At 55.9% G+C, this 12,289-nt stretch overlaps 1 protein-coding gene across 4 annotated transcripts; it reads right to left on the bottom strand.

The window, feature by feature from the left end:
- Positions 1-1,157: 1,157 nt before the first annotated feature.
- CE2H19orf81 (chromosome E2 C19orf81 homolog) lies at positions 1,158-10,244 on the bottom strand. Of its 4 annotated transcripts, none has more exons than XM_047837125.1 (6): positions 10,162-10,244; positions 9,508-9,575; positions 4,068-4,140; positions 3,841-3,961; positions 2,361-2,500; positions 1,158-1,505 (listed from the first exon to the last, which is right to left on the bottom strand). In XM_047837125.1, the coding sequence occupies exons 1-6, from the start codon at positions 10,170-10,172 to the stop codon at positions 1,310-1,312; spliced, it is 609 nt and encodes a 202-aa protein (XP_047693081.1). In that variant the 5' UTR covers positions 10,173-10,244; the 3' UTR covers positions 1,158-1,309. The 4 variants fall into 4 exon arrangements, with proteins under 4 accessions (XP_047693081.1, XP_047693080.1, XP_047693079.1 ...); XM_047837124.1 differs by having other exon boundaries at positions 10,066-10,238; XM_047837123.1 differs by lacking the exon at positions 10,162-10,244 and having other exon boundaries at positions 9,508-9,857.
- Between the last annotated feature and the right edge of the window lie 2,045 nt (positions 10,245-12,289).

Here is a 12,289-nt window from a genome sequence, read left to right as displayed (position 1 = left end):
ATTCTTCCTCTTCTCCCTGCTCCAGTCTGTGACTTCTTGCACACCCTCTCTCGTCTCGCTCTTCCTAGTTCTTCCTGGACCATCTCTCCATCCATTTTGCACGAAGACCCCCCCCCCCCAACCTTTCCTTCTCTCAGAGAAACTCCCTCTCCCTCCAGCATGGCTGTTCCTTCCTGCACGCTCCCCCACCCCCACTCCCTTTATTCCTGGGGCTTGGGAACTTTAAGCCACCCCTTCCCCTGAGAAGCCCCCTCTCCTACTGTGGGTAAAGGGGGGAGGGCATCGCCCTCAGGTCCCCCCCATGTTCAGCTGCCAAAGAAGGGAGCTCCCCCTCCTTTCCCCAAGCCCATTCCCCCTCTGCTGCCCCCTACCCCCCAGGGGGGGGCGCTCCGTCCATGGGGGGAGGGTGCTTGCAGCCCTCTCCCCTCACCACGTCAGGGATCTGCGGGGAACCATGTGGGAGGGTCGTGGGAGGGGGGAGGGATGGCAAGGAGGGGGGCAGAGGTCGCGCTGGGCCCCTACCCGCCCCCTCCCCCTTGTCGGATGCCCCCCGTCCGCAGGGGGCCTGCGCGGCGCCCGTCTATCAAGGGCTTGTTCATTCTGGATGGGTGCCGCGGGGTTGGGGAGGGTGTAGGGGGTGGGGAGGGGGGAGGAGAGGTCGGGGTGGGGGGTGGGGAAGGGACTGGATGGGGCAGCGCGGGGTGGAGAAGATAAAGCAAAAAGAGGAACAATAATGAAAATACAAAATACAAAAAAAAAAACACCCTAGAACACACACACACAACAACAACAACAACAACAAAAAATCCAGAAAAAAAACCTGAAATAAAAGCCCGAGAATTGTCTTCCAAGGGGGGGTGGGAGAAGAAAAAAGGAGGGGGGAGGATGAGGACGTCAGGTTCTCGCTGAGACAGGGATTGGCATGGGTTGAAAGCCCCCGGCGCCCACCCGGGTCTTCCCTCTCGCGAGCCTCTCAGTTCATCCCTCAAGGGATCGGGACCCAGGCGTCCGTTTGCAGGGACTTGGGGAAGATGAGGGAGGCGGGATTATATTACGGGGGTTCATCCCTACCCCCCCCACCCCCCCCCCCGTCACCTCCCTCGCCCTGACTCCCCACCAAGATTTTGCAGAGAGAAATGGCTTTTGTACCAGGTCATTCTTTATAATTAAACTCACAGTATCCACCCCCCTCGAGCCGGCCCCGCCTCCTTCCTGGGGAGGCAACGCCCCCTACCCTCGGGGGTTCCGGGTGGGTAGCCCGAGCCAGCTGGGCGGCGTGCAAGCGCAGCCGGGGCCCGCCCCCCGAGCGTTAGACTTCCGCGGTCGGCTCCGCCCCCAGGGCCTCGAGCATGCGCCGCCGGACCAGGGAGCGGCGCAGGTGCAGGCGGTAATCGGCCAGCAGCAGCTCGTCGTGGCGCACCAGCGGGTGCTCGAGCCCGCGGAGGCGGAGGCCGCAGCGCAGCAGACGCGAGCGAGTCTGGAAGTCCGCGACCGTGATGAGCCACCTGCGAGGGGTGGGGCCAAGAGGACAGGGACGGGGCGGAGACCGAAGGGAATCGCTGGTGGTCCCTGCCTGGTCCCTGTTCCTTTACCCACTCGGGTTCCTCATCCCGTCACTCTGTCCCGAAACCCCTCGACAGCCCTGACCTCTCGCCGAGGTCCACCCGGACTTCGACCCTCGCATGGGTCGTTCTAGGTCCCGTCTTCTCTCAATCTAATTCTGTCCCCTGGTCGTCGTCTGTCGAGGCTCCCCGTCTTTTCGAACCGCCGCTCCAGGGCCCGCCCCTTTCTTTGTCCAGTCCCGCCCCCTCAGTGAGTCTCAGGCGCGTCCCCAGATTTAGGTTTCTCCCGGTCCCGCCCCCAACCCGACCCTCCAGGTCCCTTGCCCATCCGATCACTCGTGGCCCCACTCTTTCAATGTGCTCGGCCCAGGCTCCGCCCCCTCATAGCCGCCTTCCCAGGCTCCGACCCCACGCCTCGGTTTTATCCGTCCAGGTGACCACGTGGGTCCCTCGAAGGCCATTTCCTCACTCCAGATCCCACCTGCTCTCTGATCTCACCTGGCCCTGCCCCCGCCCTGCGCTCACTCTCGGCTCCGCCCCTTCCCGGTTCTCACACTCTGCCCCGTCGTCCCGCACTTTCCCCACCAGCCGCACCCAAATCCGGTGCTTCCAGACTCAGTCCCGCTCTCCTTCCCTTCCCGGCCCCGAGTGGGACTCGGCGCCTTGGCTCTGGCTCCGCCCCTCCCTCCACCTCCCTAGGCCACACCCCTCACCTCCTCCACTCCAGGCCGCGCAACCTGCTCCCCGCCGCCAGGCCCTTCCCGGTCGCTCCCAGCCTGGGATCCGCCACAAACTCACCTGTCCCGGCACCCCGCCGTCCCACAGATGACGTTCGTATTTTCAAAACGGATACTGGCCACGCGCCCGCTCTCCATGGCTCCGGGTAACTCGGCCTCCAGAGCCTCCAGCACCTCCAGATGGGTAAAGTCCTCCTGTGGCTGGAGGAGTCAGGAGAGAGCGCCTCAGCATGTGACACTCGTGGGCAGCAAGGTTCCGGAAGCCCCCACCTTAGACCCACCTGTAGAACCTGCCAGAGTCCCCGGTGACATTTGAGGGGCAAGCTTCACACTCTATCTCGGGAGCCTATCGCTCTAGTCAGACCCGGGAGAACAGGCATCTCTCAGGTAGAAAAGCATCAACTGTCATTCTAGGTCTTTCTCCAAAAATATCAGTTCTCACCAGGCGGATTTGCCAGTAGTCAATGAGCAGTTGGCTTAAATAATTCGCCAATTTGGTCAACTTTACCAATCTACCAAAAACTTTTCCAGCAACCTGCGCCGGAGAGCAGACTTTTAGCGGCTCTTAAAGATCCCGCAAGGATTTAAGTTGTACACGTTTCTGTTTATGTTCCTATCAGCATTTTAAGGAATGTCCGGTTGCAAAAAATAATAATAATAACAATAAGGGTCATAGGGGGTTTGACTTGTCATTCAGAAACATATTGATCACTAACCACATTTTTAGCGTGAGATTACCATCCAAAAGGTGATATCCCATCATCAGAAACCAGTGAAACCATCTGAGACCAGTGCCTGAAACACGGGAAGCGTCCCATTAAGGTCAGCTCTTCTCAGGTAACTTTTGAGCGAGAACCTAACAGATACCTCTGCTGACCGATAGCAGCGATTGCCAAAGCATTTGTACCAGGAATGACCGGTTCACCGAATCTGCCCAAGACATGGTTTCATCTTGAGTCTCTGCTGTATTTGCAAACTTAACAGAATTGCATAGGATCGATTAGCAGGTCACTGGCCTTCCTTTGTTTGGTTTTTTTTAATTTAAATTTTTAATGTTTATTTTTGAGAGAGTGAGAGAGAGGCAGAGCGTGAGCAGGGGAGAAGCAGAGAGAGAGGGAGACACAGAATCTGAACAGGCTCCAGGCTCTGAGCTGTCCGCATAGAGCCCAACGCGGGGCTGGAACTCACAAACCGTGAGATCATGACCTGAGCAGAAGTCGGACACTTAACCAACCGAGTCACCCAGGTGCCCCTAGGACACCTGCCTTTCAGTCTCAGCCCTTGTCTGCCCCTTGTTCTCCCGCTCTCTCTGCCCCTCCCAGGTCATCAAATCCCAGGTCACAAAGGTGACGTCTGACCCTTTGACAAACTCATAATCAATTTTTAGCGACCTGTCCTGTGCTGAGCCCACAGCTGGCCAGCTGCAGAGCCTAGATTGAAGCCCTGCCCACCTCATTTCTGAGCCTGTTCCCTTTCTATCGTCCCACCCAAGCTGTGCAGAGACTGGGGGTCTGGGGTCCCAGGGGCAGGGGGCCACTCACTGAGGTCTCCATGCACAGACAGAGAGGCTGGGCAGCGGGCGGTGTGGGAAACCTCCGGAGGCATGGTAGCTCTCGGTCCAGCGCCTCGTATTCTGCAATGACCTGACGCAGGTACTGCTTCCTGGGGAGAGAGCGAGCGGGCAGGGACCTCGGCGGTCAGCGAGGGGGCTGTCATCGCCCCCCAGGGGGGGCTGAGATCAGAAGTCATGAGACCAGGGGCCACTCACGAGGATCTGACAGGCCTGCCCAGGCTCCGAGTCTGCGTCTCCTCTAGGGTCTCAATGTCCACAAGGAGGGCTCCTGGGGATGGAGACCGGGTGTCAGCCGACCTGCGCACCCCTCAGACGTTATTTGGCTTCAGCGGGCTTCCCTGAGTGTTGTCCGTACCATTTCCGAATGGCTCTTATGCCAGTTACCGAGCTATTTATTGACTCTCAGATGCCACGCCCCACTGCATCCACTCCGTCCGCCCGTCCGTGATCCCCAGGCGGGGACTCTCCTAACCCCTGCTCTGCTCCGACTGCTGGGTTCCCGTTAGGCTCTGCCTACAGGGGGCGCTAGAGAGGGCCTGCAAGGCAGGAGGAAGAGGGAGGGAGGGACTCGCCCGGTTTTGCTTCCCATTCCGCAGCACCCCCAACACCATGTGAACCCGGTGTGTGGTTTTCTCACCGTCTCAGAACCGGCCTCCTGAGGCCAACCAGACCGACAACAGCCGCCGATCGGCCCTTCTAGGCGACCCCTCCCTCGACTAACTGGTCTCTCTTGTGGCCAACCGCTAGTTGTCCCCCATAATCCGTTTTCCCCTTCCTCTGCAGTGTTCGGGTTTTCCCCGGCACACAGCCGCCCAACTAGAGACATCAGTTCCCAGCATCCCTTGCAGCCGCGTGTGGCCATGCGAGCGAGTTCTCGCCGACGGTGTTGGGGGAGGGAGGGGTGCAACTTTGGGCTCATGTGTTGGACTCGCTGCCCCTTCCCTCGGACGGAAGCGTGACCCTAGCGACAAGCCAGCTTCCGCGAGGCTAGAGCAACAATGCGGCGGGAACCCGGGTCCCCGCGTCATCTCATGCGGCTGGGATGTCCCAGCAAGCGGGACCGCCCGATCCCCTGTCGCGCTCTCGTCTTAACGCCATTGCGTTTGGGGGTGTCTCTTTGTTGGGGCAGCCGAACAGAGAGCAGGTCGTGACGCTGATCACGCTCCTGCAGGCCATAAACAATTTCACGGAGCACCAACGTCAGCCGAGGCCTCTCTGTGACCAGGGCAGGCCGAGATAAAAATAAGGCCACTCCGGAGCCTCGTCTCAACACGACAGAACATGAACACCGCCCGAACCACAAAATGACCAAAGAGCCTCCGCTTGGTTTAGAGTTGATGCTGCTTCGTTCCCGCCCACGGTGTTAGCGCCGTTCATTCCTCCTGCGTCACAGACTTGCCTCCACTTCCTGCCAGCATCCCAAGCCTGCTCCCCCGAGGGCTCCCAAAGTCACCTAACCTAACAGCCCCTCCTAGGGCATTCCGTGTGTTAGGGACTCCCTCGGTACAAGCCAATAAACTCAGTGGTGTGCTGGTAAATGTTTAATTAATCTCTTTCTCGCTCTCAGATGTGTCATTAATGTCACGCTCCCTGTCTCTCTGTCTCTCTGTCTCTCTCACACACACACAGATTGTAGCATTTGCCAGTTTTCACGCTGTCAATATACCCACCATGACCAATTTCATGCTCCCCACGGTTTTAACAACCAGCTTGCGAACCTTAACAATCGGCTCTTGCGAGCAGGGACAGGCTGTCTCCAGCACACGGCTATGTCACAGCTATGCTCCTGGCGGTCTTTGACTTTCGGGGTGTTGACATAGCTCAGCTTGTACCATCAGAAATCCCCTTCTCTGGTCCCCATCCTCCACCTTCCCATCTGTTTGCGCAGGGCAGCTGGGACGATCTTTCCATCTCAGCGCCCCTCGCTCACAAACGACCAGCGGCTTCCTCTCGCCTTCAGAATAAAGTCCTCCCCGAGGCGGGGACTTGCGCCTCAGTGCGTGATCTGGGGAGCCGCACCTTGTTTGAGACACAGATTGTGGGGTCCACTCCAGACCTATGGGATCAGAATCTGCATTTTAGGAAGATCCCCTTTGAGAAGCGCAGGCCCTGCATGCGGTAACCCCTGTTGACTTCTCCAAGCTATAGTGGCCTCCCCTCCACCCCTCCAACACCGCGATCCCTACAGATCCATCCATGGAATAACAACAATAGGGGCGCCTGGGTGGCTCAGTCGGTTAAGCGGCCGACTTCGGCTCAGGTCATGATCTCACGGTCCGTGAGTTCGAGCCCCGCGTCGGGCTCTGTGCTGACAGCTCAGAGCCTGGAGCCTGTTTCAGATTCTGTGTCTCCCTCTCTCTGACCCTCCCCTGTTCATGCTCTGTCTCTCTCTGTCTCACAAATAAATAAACATTAAAAAAAATTAAAAAAAATAATAGCTATATGTTTATACACCTTTTTATTTATTTTTTTTATTTTATGTATTTATTTTGAGAGACACAGAGAGAGAGAGAGCAGGGGAAGGGCAGAGTGAGAGAGAGGGAGAGAAAGAGAATCCCAAGCAGGCTCTGCGCTGTCAGCACAGAGCCTGATGCAGGGCTTGAACTCGTGAACCGTGAGATCAAGACCGGAGCCGCAACCAACTGAGCCAGCCAGGCGCCCCATATATGTTTACAATCCCTTTTAAAAAGCCAAGCACTCGGGGCATCTGGCTGGTTCAGTCGGGAGAGCATGGCAATTCTTGATCTCGGGGTTTTGAGTGCAAGCCCCGCATTGGGCATAGAGCTTACTTTAAAAAAAATAATAAAATAAAAAACCAACCACTTTCAAAAGTGTTTTCCACTGCATCCTCACGACTACTTTCTGATGACACGGAGGCGTAGAAAGATTACGTGACTTGCCCAAGGTCACGCAGCCATAAGTGATAGAATCAGGATAAAAATCTAGGCGTCTGGATCCAGACTCTGTGTTCTCAGTCTCCCCAGTCTGCCGTCTGTCCTCCACTCTCGTCTAGACAATGTGCTCTACCCTCCAAAAGGTCCCAGTCCGGTGGGGGAAGCAGTCAGTGCAAAGGGCAATACGAGCTACGGTGGTGATGTCACAAGGTGAAAGGGAAGCCCAGTCTAGGCGCAATCAGGGGAGGCTTCTCGGAGGAGGTAATGTCTACAGTAAGACCTGGGGATAAGGAGGAGCTTGCCAAATAAAGAAATGGCAGGAAAAAGACGTCTATGCAGAGGAACACCAGGGGCTAAGGTCTTTAAGCACAAGAGAATATGGCCATCCACAGGAACTTCTCAGGCTTCTCTTCAGCCCCAAGCTAAGAAGAACTTATTCATTTGTAGGTTATTAATTATTTGTGAGATGGTGTATTTCATGTCCACCCTCTTTGCATGAGAACAGGCTGGGTCATTTCATTCATTAGGCACCATAGGCAAAGCGCTTGGGACCCACAGGCTTGCTTGCTTTGTTTCTTTTTCTTTGTTTGTTTGTTTGTTTGTTTGTTTCTTTCTTTCTTTCTTTCTTTCTTTCTTTCTCTCTTTCATTTATTTATTTTGAGAGAGACAGAGAGAGTGTGAGTGGGGTAGGGACAGAGAGCCAGAGAGAGAGAGAGAGAGAGAGAGAATCCCAAGCAGGCGCTACGTGTCAGCACAGAGCTCTACGTGGGACTCCATCTCACAAACTGTGTGATCATGACCTGAGCTGAAATCAAGAGTCAGACGCTTCACTGACTGAGCCACCCAGGCGTCCCGCCACCGGCTTTCTGTCGGCCGATGCCAACCTGGTAAGTTAAAAAGTGTCACTCGTCCCAAAGTACCACCAAGAAAGCCACAAAGCTGACATGAACAAATATTGATCTACAAAACTGGCCAACTCGTCAACTCAGTTCCACTCAACTTTTCTGGAGCCAAACATAAATTATATTTGTCAGGCGGGTGCTTCAGTCCAGATTAGAGATGATGTGGGGCAGCGGTCTCCAAAGGAAAAGAGGCCTTCAAAGACACTAAAAGAGACCTGAGGACAGAAACGCACCTGCTTTGCCACGAGGATGTCTGCGCACGTGGCACAGAGTAGGCTCTTGTAGCTGACGCCCGGAAAAGACGCCCACTCGGCCATTCCCATCCTTCTTCCCCCCGTTTGAGAAGTGTCCATCCCTCGTCCACGCAGCTCAGGGGAGGCTCCCCACTCTCCTTTCTCCGAAGGCATCCCATCCAGTTTGAACCAATGCCTTGAAACTCTTACCGTTTGTTGTAATCACCTGGCAAGCATTCAAAAACTATGGGTGCAAGGACCCAAGTCCTAGAGATTCTGGTTAAGTTGGATCTGAAGCGGGTTTGGGTATAGATGTTTTGGTTTTAAATCCTCCCACCTTATGTAGGGCCAGAGTTGAGGACCGCTGACTGAAATAATCATGATAATCTTTTTGCCGGGGGTTGAGACAAGAGTGAGTGGGTGACTGAGTGCTGGCCAAAAAGACGTGAGGAGGGATCATGTGGGGGCTCTTAAGACGGACAACCCTCTGCAAGTGATGCCTGGAGCTGTGGCAGCCATTTTGTGGCCATGAGGTAAGCAGGCTGGTGTGCAAGGGAGACACATCCCGGACTAAAACACAGGGAAATAAAAGCTGGGTTCTCAATGACATCATTGAGCTGCTGACTCCACCAAACCCAAACCCCACCCCACTTCCAGGCTTCCTTTTGAGTGATGGTGGCTCTCCTATTCTTTCTTCTACACTAAGTCCAATTTTTATTACATGTGAGCCAAATGCATCCTCAATACATATTGATTGAGTGAATGAATGAATGAATGAATGAGTGAATGACGTGTGTAGGGGGCAAGTAGGGAGCCCTGGAGCATGAGCCTGAAGTTGTCAGCTTGTGGCCCACCACCCAGGGTCTGAGGCTGAGGGGCTGGGACTCCATCCCAGAAGTGTTGGAGAAGGAAAGGGGGGTGTGAGCAGAGGAGGGACAGGGTCAGTGCTGGCAGTCAGGTGACCCCCCAGGAGCCAAATGGGGGATGGGCTTGAGGAGAGAAACCGGAGACCGGGAGTTAGGTAGGGAAAGAGGAAGAGGACAAGACCTGAGCTGGGGCTGTGGGGATGGAAAGGCAGGGAGACAGGGCAACGGGAGCGGGCAGGAAGATGGGGCTGGGGACCAAAGGCTGTGGGCGGAAGTGGGGGGTGGGCAGTATCTGGGGTCTAGCCCACTGGCCATGTTGGCAGTGGAACCACTGAAGGTGGGCAGGACGGAGGAGGAGTGGCTTTGGGGTTAGTTGCTGAGCTCAGTGAGGGAGAAAAGGGGAGCACGAGGGACCAGGGCAGAGCACCTAGGGAGACCACAGCCTCAGAAGAGTTGTTAAGGCCCCAGAGGCTCATGGGAAATGTAGTTCTGGGTCCAGACCATCGGCCAGGGAACCGCAAAGGTTCATGAGACATGTGATCTAAGGGCCAAAGGGTGCCACCCAGGAATCTGGTCAACATCAGAGTCTGGGATGGCTCTCTGGTAGGCCAGTGACTCGCTTAAGGCCACACTGCAGGCCAATGTTACCACACAGTGCACGGACGAAGGAAATCCCCCCTGCCTACACACACACACACACACACACACACACACACACACGCACTCACAAGGCTCAGTACCTGCCTCCCTGTGCATGCTGGGGTTGCCGGCGGTGGAGGAGCACAGGGTCTCCACCTGTTGCTGCATCCTGGGAAGGCGGGTGAGGCATGTCTCAGGAGGATGGGGAGAAGAACCCCGACTCGCCCACCCACTCCAGCTCCTTCTCTCCACGGCCGCCTCCTCCTTCTTCTCTTTGAAGCCCCGGGGGAAAACCATGGAAGAACTGGAAGGCTGAGACCACACAGGAATGTGGATTCCCCTAACCTCTGGGAACCCAACGAGTTCCAAATGCTGTGTGCCCCGGTTCCTTCTCCGCCACTTTCCCGTGTCTTCCTCTGTCTCTCCAGATCTCCTCGGGACTCTGCCTCTCCCCGCCTCTCTCCCTCCCCAGTCCTCTTTCTCTCCCCATCTCTCCTCCACTCTTTCCCTTGATTTCTCTGCCCTCTTCCCGCCCACTTCTCTCCCCCTCTTTCCCTGCATCCCCCTGGACTCCTCGGCTAGTTTCCCCACCATCTCCCCAGCCCTCCGGCCCTCTTCAGCGTCTGCCTCTCTCCAAGCCTACCTCTCTGTTTCCCTACCTCTCTCCCCACCTCTCCCCAGCCTCCTTTCTCCATCTCTCTTCTCTCATAACTGGCTCCCCTGCCCTCTGTCATCCCTTTTCTGGTCCCACTTGCCCTCCGCTCATCCCTGTCTCACGCAGGAACTGGTTAGACACAGGCCAGATTCAAACAGAAATGGGATTCTATATGGGGTGGGGGGAAAGCTGGGCAGGGGACCTGGTTGCCATGGTACCTCCAGAGGGAGGGGGAGGGGCCGGAGGTTCCATCTCCTGGCTGGGAGGGAGGAAGGAGCAGGGGGTCGGGGCGGGGGGGGGGGGGCAGTGCTGGACCTCTGGGTCTAAGGGAGGAAGGAAAGAGAGCCTGGATTCCGGGATCCAGAGGAGAACGGTCTGGGGGGCGCCTGCGCCTGAGTGCAGGAGGAAAAGGGCGGTGCCAAGCAGGTGTCCCTAAGGCAACTCTTTCTTCTTGTCTGCAGAGGTCTCAGCAGGAACTGTGAGAGAAGAGACTGGGCTTGCTTAGTTATGCCGTCTGTCCTTCCCTCTCTGTCTCTGTTAGCTGTATCTCTAGTCCTCTGCCCTCCACTCCCAGATGGTCTCTGCCTTGAATGCCCATTATTCCTGCCTGATACACACAGATTCTCTGCTTTCTAGCCTAGTGACACCTTGATTTTCTCAGCGATTTCTTCAGGGGCGAGCTTAAAAATCAATCTAGAATGCAGAGTCAACCCCTGGACTTTTGCTGGATACAAGAGGATCTTTCTTTCTCCAGCAAGGTTGCCAGGCTGGTCAGAGTCGAGGCTGGAGCTGCCGGGGGCTATCACATCACCATACGGGGAGAGAACGTGCCTGGCGAGGAAAGCAGAAACCAAAGATGCAGACAGATTCCTGATGATGGTGATTGGGAAACCTGGATCCAGCCATGCCTGAAGCTGTCATCCACTCAATTAATTCCCTGTTATGCTGAAGTCCTTTGAGTCTCTGTCATTGCCAGTTAAAACATTCCTCGCTTAGGGGCGCCTGGGTGGCTCTGTCGGTGAAGCATTCAACTTTGGGTCAGATCATCATCTCACACTTCATGGGTTCGAGCCCCGCGTCGGGCTCTGTGCTGACAGCTCAGAGCCTGGAGCCTGCTTCAGATTCTGTGTCTCCCTCTCTCTCTTCCCCTCCCCTGCGCATGCTCTCTCTCTCTCTCTCAAAAAATGAATAAACATTTTTAAAAATTAAAAAAGAAAACAATCCTCATTTAAAGAGACTCAGTTCCCGTTCCTCTGTGGCCCTGACCCCCTTTAGTCACCCTGATGTCTTTCTCTCCCATCAGGCTGTCTTTCTCCATTTCCGGCGGCCAGCCCCATGCTTATAGGACAGGAGACATCTTTCATTCCCATGACAACAGGCACAAAAGCCCCCACAGCCCCTCAAGCTCTAGCTCTCCTGCCCGCGGACTCTGTCTCCTGCTTCCTCTCCTCTCCATTCCCACGGTCCTGACCCGCAGGCTTCGTCTTCTCCTGCCTGGACCCTTGCCCTCCCCCTCCTCATTCCTTCCCAAAGGGTTCCACACGGGTCTTTCTGCTCCCTGAGCTGACCTGCCCCTCCCCAGCTTGCAGCCCTCCCATGGCTCCCCAGTGCCCCCAGACAATGAGCATGTGAGATCTGCACCCTCTGGTCCCACCCTCCTCTCCCACCTCACCCCTCCAAACACTCTCCAATCCTTCCCGCCTTGGTCCTGTTTTCACTCTCCACCTCCCGTGCCTTCTGCCTGGAATGCTCTTCCCCGTCACTCCAGAGCGGGGTCTACCTACCCTGGTAGACCAGAAGCTCCTAATTTATCTCTGACTCTCCAGTGTCACCCCAGCCGGGATGCGTTGAGTGGGTAAATGAATGACTGTTCCTATCGCTGTGACCCATCCTCAGCAGTCTCAACCCCACTTGCCTGTGTGCCTTTTGGTCCTCATGAGGCAACATAGGGTGAAGAAGAGAACATGGAATGGACTCGAGTCAAACAGACCCAGCATCAAATGCTACGTCCAGACTGTGCAACCTTGGGCGAATGCCTTCCCCTCTCTGAGCCTCGTTTTAGCTGCCTCTTCTGAAGCTCTCTTTCTGCCCTCTTTGGGTGTCATTCCATGTCTGTCTCTCTGTTTCTGTCTCTCTCCCCTCGAGCATCTGGGTCTGTATGTTTCTGTCTCTCTGTGTCTCCATTTCTCTGTCTCTCTCTGTCTCTCTCTCTCCCTCTTTTGTCTCTG

Source organism: Prionailurus viverrinus, chromosome E2 (genome assembly GCF_022837055.1).
Source record: "Prionailurus viverrinus isolate Anna chromosome E2, UM_Priviv_1.0, whole genome shotgun sequence".
Classification (NCBI taxonomy): domain Eukaryota; kingdom Metazoa; phylum Chordata; class Mammalia; order Carnivora; family Felidae; genus Prionailurus; species Prionailurus viverrinus.
Note: the sequence above shows the minus strand (reverse complement) of the source record. Positions and strands in the feature narration are given on the sequence as shown.